Source organism: Vulpes lagopus, chromosome 6, assembly GCF_018345385.1.
Source record: "Vulpes lagopus strain Blue_001 chromosome 6, ASM1834538v1, whole genome shotgun sequence".
Lineage (NCBI taxonomy): Eukaryota > Metazoa > Chordata > Mammalia > Carnivora > Canidae > Vulpes > Vulpes lagopus.
The window spans coordinates 69,344,091-69,359,170 of record NC_054829.1 but is presented as its reverse complement, the minus strand read 5'-3'; the positions used below and the strand labels follow the sequence as shown (position 1 = coordinate 69,359,170).

The 15,080-nt window shown below is 45.8% G+C and overlaps 1 protein-coding gene across 1 annotated transcript; it reads right to left on the bottom strand.

Annotated features, from left to right (window-relative positions):
• Positions 1 to 12,476: 12,476 nt before the first annotated feature.
• On the bottom strand, positions 12,477 to 15,020 carry CTSG (cathepsin G). The gene is made up of 5 exons (XM_041759553.1): positions 14,929 to 15,020; positions 14,003 to 14,153; positions 13,485 to 13,620; positions 13,110 to 13,364; positions 12,477 to 12,683 (listed from the first exon to the last, which is right to left on the bottom strand). The coding sequence occupies exons 1-5, from the start codon at positions 14,981 to 14,983 to the stop codon at positions 12,522 to 12,524; spliced, it is 759 nt and encodes a 252-aa protein (XP_041615487.1). The 5' UTR covers positions 14,984 to 15,020; the 3' UTR covers positions 12,477 to 12,521.
• Between the last annotated feature and the right edge of the window lie 60 nt (positions 15,021 to 15,080).

Below are 15,080 nucleotides of genomic sequence, written 5' to 3'. Positions count from 1 at the left end.
GAGAGGCAGAGACACAGGCAGAGGGAGAAGCAGGTTCCCTGTAGGGAGTCTGATGTGGGACTTGATCCTGGACCCCAGGATTATGCCCTGAGCCAAAGGCAGATGCTCAACCTCTGAGCTACCCAGGCATCCTGGAGGCAGGGCTTTCTGAGCAGAGGTAGCAATATGTCCAAAGGGCCAGAGAAAAGGTTGGATGACTGGGGGAACTACAAGTCACTCAGTATTTCTGAAGCATAAGGTTAACGGAAAAACGGCTGGAATGGTGGAAGAGGAGGCTGGATAGGGGCCAGTTTAGGAATGACTCATCTGCTGCACAAGTGTGGAGTTTGTCCCTAGGTCAGCAGTTAAAATATTGTGGTCAGAGGCACATTAATGTCAAACTTACCCATCTCCACACCATTTCTAAGTGTGGAGAACGGTGTTTTTTTGTTTTTTTGTTTTTTTTTTGAGATTTTGTGTATTTGTTCATGAGAGACACAGGCAGAGGGAGAAGCAGGCTCCCTGTTGGGAACCTGATGCAGGACTTGATCCCAGGACCCCAGGATCATGACCTGAGCTGAAGGCAGATGCTCAACCACTGAACTACCCAGGTGTCCCAGAGCAGTGATGTTAATCATATGCAGATTATTGTGCAATATTCACTAGGAATTTCTCCTTTTGCAAAACAGAAACTTCACACCCATTGAACAACAACTGCCCTCTCCTCCTTCCCACAGCTTCTGGCTATCACTAATCTATTTGTCTCTAAGAGTTTGACTACTTTAGATACTTCATATAAGTGAAGTATTTGTCTTTTGGAGACCAGCTTATTTCACTCAGGTTCAGCCATGTTGTAACATACAATAGGATTCCCTTCTTTTTTGGGAGCTAAATAATATTCACTGTATGTATTTATCCTGTTTTCTTTATCTATTCATCTACAGTGGACATTCGGTTGCTTCCACTTATTGGATTGTTCTTTGTTTTTTAACTGTGAAATTGATCACCTAGACATGTAGGGCTTATAACTTACATGTATGACTTAGTGAATAATTATAGAGCAGATGCTCATGTAACTATTACCCAGATTAAAAAATAGAACATAGGGACGCCTGGGTGGCTCAGCGGTTTGGCGCCTGCCTTTGGCTCAGGGCGTGATCCTGGAGTCCCGGGATCAAGTCCCACCTTGGGCTCCCTGCAGGGAGCCTGCTTCTCCCTCTGCCTGTGTCTCTGCCTCTCTGTGTGTCTCTCATGAATAAATAAATAAAAAAATCTTAAACAAAAAATAGAACATAGCCAGCACCCAAAATCTCTGTGTGCTTTCTGAATACAACCTTCCAGTCCCACTAGAGGTAACCACTAACCTGACTTCTGGGATAATTATTCTTTTTTTCCTCCCTGTATCTACTTGTTTCCTAAGTTTCGACAAGAATAAACATATTTTACTGCCTATGTATGTACCTCTAGACAATAGAATTTAGTTGAACTTTTTTTGAACTTTATGTAAATGGGATGTTACATATGTATTTTTATTTTTTATTTTTTTTAAAGATTTATTTATTATTTATTTATTTATGGTAGACACACACACAGAGAGAGGCAGAGACACAGGCAGAGGGAGAAGCAGGCTCCATGCCGGGAGCCGATGCGGGACTTGATCCTGGGACTCCAGGATCCCGCCCGGGGCCAAAGGCAGGCGCCAAACCGCTGAGCCACCCAGGGATCCCCACGTATGTGTTTTTAAAAAGGATTTTATTTATTTTGACAGAGGGTGTGAGTGGGGGTGGAGAGGCGCGGAGGCAGAAGGAGAGGGAGAACCTCAAGCGGACTTGATGCCAAGCGCAGAGCCCTATGGCGGTGCTTGATCCCACAACTGTGAGACCATGACCTGAGCTGAAATTGATTTGGGTGCTTAATCGACAGAGCCACCCAGGTGCCCCATGTGTGTATTTTTTTGTAACTCGCTTCTTTCATTTAAAATTATGTTCGTGGGATTTGTTCATGTTGTTGTGTGTAGCTCTGGGTCATTGTTTCCATTGCATGAATACATCACAAGTTATATATCCATTTTACAAGATTATGGACTACTTTTTTCCTAATTTTTGCTTATTATAGATAATGCCAGTGAAAGTATTCTTGGACATGTATCCCAGTGCACATTTACATGAGTTTCTTTATGGCTGTAACTAGGGATGCAATCGTTGGGTCAAAGCATATGCATACCTTCAACTTTACTAGGAAATGCCAAACTGTTTCCAGAATCATTGTACCAGTTTATGCTCTCACCAGCAGCTTACAGGACTTCTCTTTGCTCTATATCTGCACTAACATATGGCATTTTTAGATTTTTTAAAAAAGATTTTATTTATTTATTCATGAGAGACACACAGAGACAGGGCAGAGGAGAAGCAGGTTCCCTGCAGGGAGCCCGATGTGGGACTTGATCTGATCTCAGAACTCTGAGATCATGACCTGAGCCGAAGGCAGATGCTCAACTGCTGAGCCACCCAGGTGCCACCAGATATTCTTAAAGTAAATTTTTTATTGGAGAATGACACAAACGTATCAAAGTATATAAATCTTGGGCTGGAAGTCCTAGGTAGAGTAATTAGGCAAGACAAAGACATAAAAGACATCCAAATTAGAAAGGAAGAAGCAGAATTGTTATTTGTCGATAATATACTAACAACATAATACCTGACAAAGAAATAAGGAAAGCTATCCTACTTATAATAATACCAAAAACAATAAAAAACTTAGGAATAAATTTAAACATATATCAGATAAGGGGTTAATACCCAACATATATAAGGAACTCATACCACTCAACAGCAAAAACCAAAACAATCTGGTTTAAAAATGAGTGGAGGAACTGAATATACATTTTCTGAAGAAGATGTCAACTATTTTTTTGAAGATTTTATTGATTTGAGAGAGAAAACATGTGTAAGAGAGAACATGAGATGAGGGACGGGTAGAGGGAGAAGCAGACTCCTCACTGGGCAGAAACCGCCCCCATGTGGGGCTCCATCCCAGGACCTTGGGATCATGACCTGAGCCAAAGGCAGATGCTTAACTAACTGAGCCACCCAGATACCCCAAATATTTTAGTTAAAAAAATATGTATATTCCCAATAAACTGTCACACAGTGACACACTCATGAAACTACAACTTAGATCAGAAAAGAGATCACTGTCAGCAGCCCAGAAGCTCCTCTCTGCTCTTCCCAATCGCTATCTTTTTCCTAAATATAACTTTTATCCTGACTTTTATCACCTTAGATTAATTTTGCTTATTTGTTTTTAAACTTTATGTAATTAGAATCAATTAGTATGTATTCTTTTGTGTGTGGCTTCTTTTATTCAACATTACATTTTTTAAAGACTCATCCATATAGATTGTTTAGAATGGTGTTCCTTTGTTCTCCTATATGATTTGTATTCTATTATGATTATTCTACAATTTATATATCCATTCTACTGGATATTGGAATTTCTAGAGTTTAAGCTATTGGCAATAGATCTGCCATGAACACTGTGTATCAGTATCTTATTGCATTTTTAAAAAAAGATTTTATTTATTTATTCATGAGAGACACACAGAGAGAGGCAGAGACACAGGCAGAGGGAGAAGCAGACTCCATGCAGGGACCCCAATATGGGACTCCATCCCAGGTCTCCAGGATCAGGCCCTGGGCTGAAGGTGGCGCTAAACCTCTGAGCCACCCGGGCTGCCCAGTATTCTCTTTTTTGAAGGAAAATTTTATACCTAAGTCTGTCCCCAGAAGAATTAGAGATATGCTCTTCTGGTTGAAGTCAGGGACTGGGACCTGAGATTATTTCATTCATTACCTTCCTTTCCATTTCCAAGGGCTTCACAGAGCAGCTCAAAAGCCGTAGAACAAAATGATAAATAAACAGACAACCTACCATTCTAGTGCAATAGAACAGATTGCTAGGACCAATGAGCTAAAGAACTGAAATTGTGACAGTTTTGAGTATTTCTATCCATGATCATGGAATACCTCTTCATTTATTTAGTTTTTCTTTGATGCCACTCATCAGAATTTTGTGGTTTTCCTTATACAGATCATACGCATATTTCATTAAATATGAATTTCATTTTTTTCGGTGCTAATACAAATGATGCTGTGTTTTTTATTTCAAATTCCACTTGTTTATTGCTGGTATACAGAAAAGCGACTGATTTTTGTTTACTAACCTTGTACCCTGCAACCTTGTTTTAAGGTTCTTAGTTCCAGCTGAGGGTTTTTTTTTTGTTTGTTTTTTTTTTTTGTCAATTCTTTTTAGATTCTCTATATCTCTTTCCATTTCCAAGGGCTTTTTTTTCCCCCCTTTTTCCCCCCCAAGGGCTTTTTTTGAGATCCTTTCCCTAGTGTCAATTTACAAATAAGCTCATCAAAGGCATTCTTCATTTCTATGGAAGTATTTTAATCTTTAGCTTGTCTTTTTGGTTCTCTCTTGGCTTTTTCACCTCTGCTTACATGGCCCATCTGTTCTTACACCCTGCCTACTTATCCAAAGAGCCCTTAGCATATAAATCATGGTTATTTTAAATTCTTGGTCTGATAATTCTAACATCCTTGCCATATCTAGTTTTGATGCTTGCTCTGTCTCTTAAAATTTAAGTTTTTTTTTAAAGATTTTATTTATTTTATTTATTCATACACACACACACACACACACACACACACAGAGGCAGAGGCACAGGCAGAGGGAGAAGCAGGCTCCATGCAGGGAGCCCGACGTGGGACTCGATCCAGGGTCCCCAGGTTCAAACCCCGGGCTGTAGGCGGCGCTAAACTGCTGCGCCACCGGGGCTGCCCAAAATTTAAGTTTTTTTTTTTTTTAATTTTTATTTATTTATGATAGTCACAGAGAGAGAGAGAGGGGCAGAGACACAGGCAGAGGGAGAAGCAGGCTCCATGCACCGGGAGCCCGACGTGGGATTCGATCCCGGGTCTCCAGGATCGCGCCCTGGGCCAAAGGCAGGCGCCAAACCGCTGCGCCACCCAGGGATCCCGCAAAATTTAAGTTTTTAAAAAGATTTTATTTATTTATTCATGAGAGACACACACACACAGAGGTAGAGACACAGGCAGAGGGAGAAGCAGGCTCCATGCAGGAGCCCGATGTGAGACTCGATCCTGGGACTTCAGGATGGCGCCCTGAGCAAAAGGCAGACGCTTAACTGCTGAGCCACCCAGGCATCCCTTAAAATTTAATATTTGTCTTTCAGTATGCCTTGTCATTTTTCTCTTGATAACTGGACATGATGTACTGGGTTAAGGGAAAAACTACAATTAGGCCTTTAATAATGTGGCAGTGAGGTGTTGGGGGAGGAGAAGTGTTCTACTGTCCTATGATTCCACCTTCATCTTGTCATAAGACAATGCCTCTGGACTGTGACCTTCACATGTGCTCCTCAGTTGTCCCTCAGGTGGGACAGGATAGCTAGAAGGTCTGGAGTTGGATATTTCCTTTTCCCCAGTTCAGTTAGGTCCGATAGTACCCCAGTAGGTTGGGCTTAGGAGAAATTAGTTTCTCCTGAGGGCAGGCCTTGTTGTGAAGAGCAGAGTATTCTGTTTTATTTCAGAGTGGCTTGTTTTCCTCCTCTCTCTGCCAGAAGCATGAGGGGATTTTTTCTCTAGTATTTACTGTGAAAACCTAGTTAAGCTCTAGGAGGTAAATCTCACAGAAGTGTGAGGTCCCCCTATGACTAGTCCTCCTGGAGTTTTTAACTCTCAGGCTGACTATACTGAGCCTCGAGCAATTTGTCAAGGATAGCTCAGGTTTACCTATACCAGCACTAGTTCCCACAGTGGTTTCTGCTCCTGAGTCTGCCCTCCAGTGAGCCATGACTCCCTGTATTTGCCTGTCACTCTCTCCAGTCCTGGGGTTAGTGATTTGTCCCATGTCCCTCCTATCTCTTACGGTCTCAAGAAGAGTTGATTTTTTTTTTTTTTTTTTTTGTCTCTTCAGCTTTTGAGTTGTCATTTGGATGGTTTGTCAACTTCCAAACTCCCTACATGCAGAACTGGCATCTGGAAGTCCCAATACTGGAAGTTTTTTAGCTCCTCAGGTAGCTAACGATGTGTAGCCAGGGCTGAGAACCACTCTGTCAGGATCTTCTCAGTGACTCTTAACTTTAGGGTCTTGCTAGTTGTATTAAGTTGGGTTGGATGCTGCCAGTTCAATGCTATTAGACTCTGGGGTTTTGTGGCCCCATAACCGAATGATCCCTATTTGACAACTTTCATATTGTCAAAAACAGTTTTGTCTTTTCTAAGACTTTATGATGTTTTGGGGTTACGTGTTTTCACTTCAAGGGCTTTCTGACAATAGCTCCTGGGACAGATAACTGCTTTTAGCTTTGGAGAATGGGAAGTTCCAGCCTTCGTTTTCAGCTTTCCTCTGCCACCAGGATCCTGTGGTATCCTAATAATCAGTCACTTTTTGGGTAACAGGGAATGACCTATGGAAGGGAGAGGACCCTCAGGTCTCTCTGGGAGCAGTTTTCTACTTTGTAATTTCTGTACTCTGTATATCCAGCAATAGATCTGGGGTTCGGCAAATTTATGGGGGGGGGGGGTGGATTGAGGCAAGAAAGGATCATAGAGATAGCCTCACCGGGACCCTTTGGAAGTGTCACTGCTGGAATAAGCCAGGCCTCTGAGGATAGGGATTGTTGTATAACATTCAGCTGAGTAAATTTTAAAGATCTAATTGGCTTTACTAATTGATTCATGAATCAGGCAGCTCTCAGGAGATACACAAAATGGAGGGTTTTTCTAGAAGGAGGGTAGGACAAGAAAGCAAAAGAAGAGGACTGTTTCAAGCCACAAGGTGGCTTTTCCTTAGGGAAAAAGCAAAGGGTCTTATCATTTAGATTACCTCATCTTGGGATCCCTGGGTGGCGCAGCGGTTTGGCGCCTGCCTTTGGCCCAGGGCGCGATCCTGGAGACCGGGATCGAATCCCACATCAGGCTCCCGGTGCATGGAGCCTGCTTCTCCCTCCGCCTGTGTCTCTGCCTCTCTCTCTCTCTCTCTGTGACTATCATAAATAAATAAAAAATTAAAAAAAAAAAAAAAAGATTACCTCATCTTCCTTAGGGGTAAGGACCTTCCATGGAGATGGCCCATGAGGCAGATTTATTGGCACTGATTGAAAAATTCCTGACTATTTAGGACTACATTTCTGGGGGAGGTTGAAACTGCAGCTAGGTCAGGTATCAAGTGCTGATTTAGGGACTCGATCTAAGTGAAGCCATTTTGGTCCTATGGTTTTCTTTTCGACAGGGTGGTCACTTAACTTTCTGGAGGGTAACCAGAACAGGATTTGCCAATAAGAACAAGAGCAGCAGCATCTTCTCGAAAGCAGACCACTTTGGTCTGAAGTGGTGTGTGTTTTCTTTTCCCAGGCTTTTCAATCCTAGAGGTGGAGTAGAAAGGGGTAGGCTCAGTGGCCACCAATTTCCTCCTGGTTCTTTGATTCTCAAGAGATGAGCCTCCACCATATCCCTCTTCCCTCACACAGAGAGGTCTTTATGGTGAAGTTGTGCCAGGAACCACATTTCTTGTTGATAGCAAGACCGTATTCACAGGAGAAAACCCTAGACTTTCTGAATGAAGGAAGGAGCTTTGGTATTAGCCAGAAATGGTATTCTCTTTCCCTAAGTCAGATCCTCCAAGAGGAAGACCCACTTAGGCCTTGGATTTGTGAGTAGGTAAGTGTTGCACTTCCTAAAAGAGCATGCATCTACCCAAACCTACTCTTTGTAGAGCTTCATTTTTTGATAGTTTGAGTGCTTTTCATTTGTTTGTTTGTTTTTTGGTATAAACCAAGAGTATCAAGCATCGGTCTCTCCTAAAACACACTAGTCGGGAGCCTAGTCGTCCATCAACTTTTGGGTAGTTTCAGGCAAAATTTCAAAGTGTTGGTGCTGAGACTGATGACCAGAGAACGAGGATGAAGTGGAGATGGAGTGTTGACAAGAATTCTGGGAAGATAAGGTAATGACAGAGTTGGAAAGTTTGAGGAGGGGTTTGACAGACCAACACACTTGAGTTCATGGTGTGGTCCCAGCTTGCCCAGATGAAGCTAATGTTGTTCTCAACTTCCTGACATCTCAAAGGTTTAAGAGGCCCCACTATCAAAGTAGTTGGTGGCATGCAGGTGTTTGTCAAGAGGATGTTTAGCTTGATGAAATCAGGAATCAGTGTAATGTGGGCTTGTAAGAGTAGAGCTGCAAGTCAAAATGAATATGATGCTTGAATATAATTCATTCTGTTCCTATGCAAAAAAGAGAAGAATGTTCTCAAGAGGCAGGCAGATCATTTAGTATCACTGTGAAAGGGAACCAGTAACATGACAAGATTTTACTCTATCATAAGACAGAGATAACACAGCATTGCTATTTTAATTCTATGTGGGCCCTGTCTACTTAATCTTCATGTATTTAATGTTCCTTAGAACATTAATATACATAATGATATACATTTTTTTGTATATTAAAACAACACAATAAGATATCCAACAAAATGTAAATCTCTAGGACAAGATGAAAAAAATTGTTTAAGATAGTATATTTTTATCATACATGTTAATTGTTTAATTCATATTAAAAGTAGTTACTAGTGGGCAGCCCAGGTGGCTCAGTAGTTTAGCATGCCTTTGGCCCAGGGCGTGATCCCAGAGACCTGGGATCATGTTGGGCTCCCTGCATAGAGCCTGCTTCTCCCTCTGCCTGTGTCTCTGTGCCTCTCTCTCTCTGTCTCTCATGAATAAATACATAAAATCTCTTAAAAAAATTAGTTACTAGTGGCCACAGTAAATACTCCTATTGTGGATTAGTTTTAAAATAGCATATGAGGGATCCCTGGGTGGCGCAGTGGTTTGGCGCCTGCCTTTGGCCCAGGGCGCAATCCTGGAGACCCAGGATTGAATCCCACGTCAGGCTCCCGGTGCATGGAGCCTGCTTCTCTCTCTGCCTGTGTCTCTGCCTCTCTCTCTCTCTCTCTGTGTGACTATCATAAATAAATAAAAATTAAAAAAAAAAAGAAATAATAAAATAGCATATGATAAGAGAAAATTATATAATAAAGAATAAAATAAATTTTCAAAAACACCTAGGTAAATGTTCAGTCTTAAAGAAGTAACTTAAATATGTGTAATTATTACGTATATTATTATGTTTTGCTTTTCGTTGTCTATTTTGACTAAGTCCCCAGTTAGCATTCTGAAAACTAGTGTCCCTGGGAGAAATATACTAGGGTGAATTTTAACCTCTGTACCTGTTTGGAGGGGGCAACATAATGTTTCTCCTAAGACTGGGTTGGCAGGGAGGGATGCAGAACACACCACCCTGGGTGGGCAGAAGTGCAAGCGCAAATGGTGGGGTTTGGATGGGCAGAGATGGGGTGTCCCTAGTGCTCCCATCTTCAGTGTTTTCTACCTCTCAGCACTCCTGCTCTTTGGAGCAGCTGTCTGGAGGTGAATTGCACTTTCTGTCCAGGCTGGGATGAGGTCCCAGGTCCTTCGCATTCTGGTCCCATTTCTACAGCATCTCTGTTGACTCAAGGTCAGGGCTGTCCTGTGGTCCCCTGCAGAGGTGACAGAGACCATGCTACTCAAAGAACCCCAGCCCTCAATATCCCTATCCTCTAACACTCTGTACCTGTCCAACTTGCTCTTGGGGCACCCTCCTTTCCCCTAAACGAACTGGGACATCATTGTCAAGGTCACCAGCCCTCACCTCTGTGACTCTGCTATAGTTATGATGAATTGCCAGTGTCTAGTTTCTCCTGACTGTCTCCTGGGGCAGAGGCACAGGTCTCTCTGTAAGCAGCAAGTCTGCCTGAGCTATTAGTTTGGGAGAGAAGTTCCCGGTGACATTTCTGCGTGTGAGCTTGTCATGGTTTTATGACTTTTCAGTCAAATCAGGAGGGCCTGTAACACAGAATCTACATTGAAGAAAGAAAGTGGGGTGGACTGAGTCCTCTTGTACTAGTTTTGTGTGCAAAATACTTTCTTACTAAAGTTCTCTGCTAAGGCTTACTTAATAGGGAAGAGTACAGACCTACGGAGGGGTGGGGGATGCACTTGGCTTCTGGGATGATCATGATGGGAATTGTCTTCCTGAGATGAGCATTGTGAGGTCTGTAGAAACCTTCCCAGTAGGGCAGCTGGAGGTAGAGAGCTGCCTTGGAAGTGCTGACTGGCAGAGAAAGAAATGGAGATGAGTCTGCCCTGGTGTTTACTTGGCACTGAGTCCAAGTGAGGCTCTGGGGCTCTAAGTAATGTCACAGAGAGGGAGAGCTGAATGGACTTTTGCATCGCTCTCCCCTCCCCCTTCCCCACCTCCAAATATCCTTTCTATTTGCCAGGGCAAACGCTTAATAATGAGACTATTATCCCCCAGAGCAAGCAAATAATAGATGATTCCTGTGGGTAGATGGTAGCAAATATAGAGAGTGCCTGAGTATTGTCAAAGATGCAATGTTGATTAAAATTTTGTTGATACATGGCTTACACTGAATATTATAGGCAAATGACTTTCTGATAAAAAAATAGCCATACAATAATGATTAAATTTACCAAAGTATTTTTGGAGCTAGCCAGTTAGACTTGATGAAATATGTGTTCAGTGATTATTTCATTTAAGATTATGGAAACTGCAAAAGTTCAGATGGTAAGTGTTACACTGCAAGGAGTAATTATAATATTCTGATGGATGTGAAAAAAAATCCCAGCTTATTCTTTTAAAAAAATTTATTTATTTATTAATAAATAAAGAGAGACACACAGAGAGAGGAAGAGACATAGGTAGAGGGAAAAGCAGGAGAGCCTGCTGCGGGACTTGATCCCAAGACCCTGGGATCACAACCTGAGCCAAAGGCAGATGCTCAACCACTGAGCTATCCAGGTGCCCCCCTCCCAACTTATTCTGTACAGTTATCTTAAGATGTTTAGAGTATGGCTTAAAGTATGTGATTTTCGTAAGGTTTTTAAAAAAATATTTATTTATAAAGAGACACAGAGAGAATGAGAGGCAGAGACACAGGCAGAGGGAGAAGCAGGCTCCATGCAGAGAGCCCAACGTGGGACTCGATCCAGGGTCTTCAGGATCACACCCCGGGCTGCAGGCGGCGCTAAACTGCTGCGTCACCGGGGCTGCCCTCCTAAGGTTTTATTGGAATATAATAGATATAGACAGTCATGTGCTAATTTTTAGGGTACAAGTCAACATTTTGTGTGGAGTTTGGTATAAGTTTAGATATGAAAATTAGAAAATGATAGCAGTGGTCTGTAATTCAGTGGGGGTTGATGTGGCTTAAGGGTTTAAGAGAAGAACATTGGCTGTCCATAGGCACTTGGGTTGTTTGCGTCTCCTGGCCATTGTGAATAGCAATGCTGTAAATGTGAGTGTTTGGTAGCTATTTTAAGCGAGCAAATCTTTATTTTTTTCTTCCTTCAGTACATGTATGGCTTAATCTTTTTTTTTGGCATTTATTTATTTATTTATTTATTTATTTATTTATGATTTTATTTATTTGAGATAGAGAGAGAGCATGAGCAGGGGGAGGGAGGGGCAGAGGGAGAGGAAGAAGCAGATTCTCCACTGAGCAGGAAGCCCAACACCAGGCACCATCCCGAGACCCAGAGATCATGACCCAAGCTGAAGGCAGACATTTAATCAACTGAGCCACCCAGCACCCAATTTTTTTTGCATCTAGATATATAAGGTATTTGAGGTTTATTTTGGCTTATAGTGGGAGGAATTGGGTCCAATTTTACCTTTTTTCCCCATAAAATCATTTCCTAGCGATTTGCTACCTTTATCAAATATTAAATTGAGTCTTGTATGGAATTTCAATTCTGCCCCTTTGGTCTGCTTGTCCTACACATAGCACTGGCATACAGTTTTAGTCTATTTTAATATCTCGTAGGGAACTCTCTGGTAGGGTAGAGAGTAGAGAGCTTTGCCCAGGGGGGAGATGCATCTTTCTGCCTTCTCCAAGGTGATGGTGATGGTGGTGGGGGGTGGGCAAGAGAAATGGGGGAATGGTTGGCTTGGAGCAGGGGAAGAAGCTCATCCTGATCCTCATGATGGTGTGAGGGGTTAATTTGTCCTGGGGTAGAATTCCATTTTCTGTTTTTTTTTTTTTTTTCTTTAAGATTTCATTTATTTATTCATGAGAGACACACACAGAGAGGCAGGAACACAGGCAGAGGGAGAAACAGGCTCCATGCAGGAAGCCGGATGCGGTATTCGATCCCAGGACTCCAGGATCATGCCCTGAACCAAAGGCGGACCTCCAACCGCTGAGCCACCCCAGCGGCTCAAGAACCCCATTTCCTAGAGGAGCTCAGACTGTTCTAGGATGCGTTTGTTGTGTACTGAACGATGTTTAATGAACACATGAGAAATCAGTTATTTCCATCCTAGACATGGACATTTATTAAGGCTCTGGCACCCGCCCCGGGAGCCGCTACAGAGCAGAGTCAGTCACAGCTGGGTCTAGGGCTGGCACTGCTGTTGGAAGCGTCTCATTGTTCTCCTTACCCAGGGCATGAAGGCCGAAATCCTGGTGAAGACTGCTGGAGGAGTCCCCCTCCTATCTCCATAGGAGACAATGCCCTGGGCCACGCCGTTACACACCAGGGGGCCTCCGGAGTCACCCTGCGGGCATGGAGAGGAAGAGACCCTAAGCCAGGCTTACCCCCACTCCTGCAGCCCTAAGGCCTGGCTCTCAGAGGAAGCTGCTGCTGCTGGCGGTGGTGGTACGGGGTAGGGGGTGGTGGGTTTTGAAATGGGAGGGCGCTGGAGGTATGGAAGTCAACCTTCTGGATCTTTCCATGGCTGGGCTTCAAGCCTGGCTACAGTTACCGCCTCTAGCCCAAGTCAAAGTACCTTCACCTTCTGCAGGAAAACCCTGCACATGTTTAGGATGCACGGCCAGTGCTCCTCCCTTCGCCCCAGGGACCCGATTGATGGCTAAGCCCCCGCCGCACTCCGCTCTGCCCGCACCACACCGGGGCCTGGGGATGTAGCTACTGCCCAGCCTGCCCGGGGCCCTGTGCCGCCCCCCCCCCCCCACCGCCTTACCAAGAAGGCGGACTTCCCGGCCCTTGGGCTTCCCACACAAATCTGCGTTTGGCCGTTGAAGAAACTGAAGCGACGGGAGCACCTCGAATTGTTCTGCACGGTCAGCTGCACCTCATGGAGTCTGTCCGTTCTCCTGTTGAGGCCCAACAGGCCCCAGCCCGCCACCGTGCACGTGGCCCCGGGTCTCAGCCGGGCCTGCGCCCGAGGCAGGGGCACCGGCCTCACCTGGCGCGTGCGCCTCATTCTGTTGGCCAGCTGGGGAGGGGGCAGCGCTCAGCCCCGCCGCGCCCGCGCCCGCGCCCGCACCCCGCCCTGCTGCCCTGCTGCCTCCCCCTCCCCCTCCCCCGCGCCCGGAGCCGCCGGCTGGGGCGGTACCTGCAGTAGCATGATGTCGTTCGCGGTGGTCTGGGGATTGTATCTGGGGTGTCGGATGGCCCTGCGCGCAGTGGTGCGCTGCTGGGCTCGTTCCCGCCTCCCGACGTCGTGGGCTCCCAGGGTCACGGTGATGCGGCTGCAGGGGACAGGTGGCCCAGAGGTAGGTGCGAGCCCCGGGAGCTCCGCCCGCCGGCTCCGCGGGGCAGGTGGACAGCCCAGGGCGGCAAGGCCGCAGCTGAGGCAGTTGAGGGGACAGGAGGGGCCCAGGGGCCCAGCTCTGAGCTGAGGGTGGTGGGGGCCGGGGTTTGCTTCCCCTTGAATAAGCTGAGAAATAGCTTGAATTCCTATTTTGAACCCCAGCATGTGTCTGCATCTCCCCCTTTTGATCATGCCCGCCTTTTCCCCTCATTCACCCCGTCGCCGCCTCCAGAGCCCCCCTGGTCTCCCGCATCCCGGGAGCCGCGCTGGGCTCTGCAGCGCCAGCGGTAGTGGCCGAGCGGGAACCCTGCGCCGCTCACCTTCCCCAGCAGTGAGCTGCGGTCAGCACGAAGTCTTCTCTCACCAGGAAACCCCCGCAAGCGATGGAGCCGCCGTTTGGAGACCGGATTTGGAGATACGCCATGTAGGGGCGGGAATGAGGCCTGGCCTCTCGGCCTCCGATGATCTCCCCTGGAAGGAAGCGTGGGCACTTACCTCCGTGCTCTCCGAACCCGCAGTGCGGGCACCAGGAGGGCAGCTCCAGAAAGGCCGGCAGATGGGGAGGCCGGAGACATGATACAGCTACTGGGAAGGAGGAATGGGGGTGAGAATTGGGTCTGCAGGGCACCGCACGTGGGGACAGGGCTCCTGGGTTCTGCAGGAAGCACTGCTGGCTCCCCATCCCGGAATTCGGCTTCCTCCCGGCTCCCAGGAGAGCAGCCCAGCCCCGGCTCCAGGCAGGGTCAGCCTTGGGCTCCCATGGTGAGGAGAGATGCTCTGCTGCTGGGTGGCAAGTCAGGAGCCCTTTGGAGAGGCTTCTCCCCAAGTTCCTTGGTACTTTCTTCCTCAGGGAGATTCCCGGGTCCCTCTGAGACCTGCTCAGGGCCCCTCATGACCAGCACCAGTCTGAGTTTTCAGAATCTAGACATGAGCCAGTGGTAGTTATTATGCATTCTTATTGCCTACGCTCAGACAGGTGGACTGCAGAATGGATTTTTCTACATATATGCTATGTGCTGGGGCAATTCCAAGAGTTTTTTTTTTTTTTTTTTTTTTTATGTACACTGACTTAATCCTCATAGAACTCTAGGAGGTATGCACTGGTATTCTAATTTATAAATGAGGAATCCGAGGCGCTGTGAATTCAAACCACTTGCCCAATGATACAGAGTTAGGAGCTATCTAGGCAGTCTGGCTTGAGGGTCCCGGAGAAGGGTCAGGCCTGAGATTGGGGATGGTCACTCACCTGCCCCAGCCCCAGGGGGTAGAAGAAAGGCCACCAGGAACAGGAACAGTGGCATCTTCTTGGGAAGGCTGCCCCAGTCAGGTGCTGTGGGGTGCTCTCTCCTGCCAGACTTGTAGCCCCTGAGAGAGGAAGGAAGTAGGGGTGGGGGTGGG

Bases quoted from the DNA above. Each gene is read 5' to 3' on its own strand.
- CTSG (XM_041759553.1), bottom strand. From the start codon at position 14,983: ATGCCACTGTTCCTGTTCCTGGTGGCCTTTCTTCTACCCCCTGGGGCT. The intron at 13,621-14,002 runs GTGAGCGGCGCA...TGTCCCCTGCAG, and splicing joins GCAGCTCACTGCTGGGGAAG to CCGCATCACCGTGACCCTGG. The intron at 13,365-13,484 runs GTACCGCCCCAG...CCCCCTCCCCAG, and splicing joins ACGACATCATGCTACTGCAG to CTGGCCAACAGAATGAGGCG.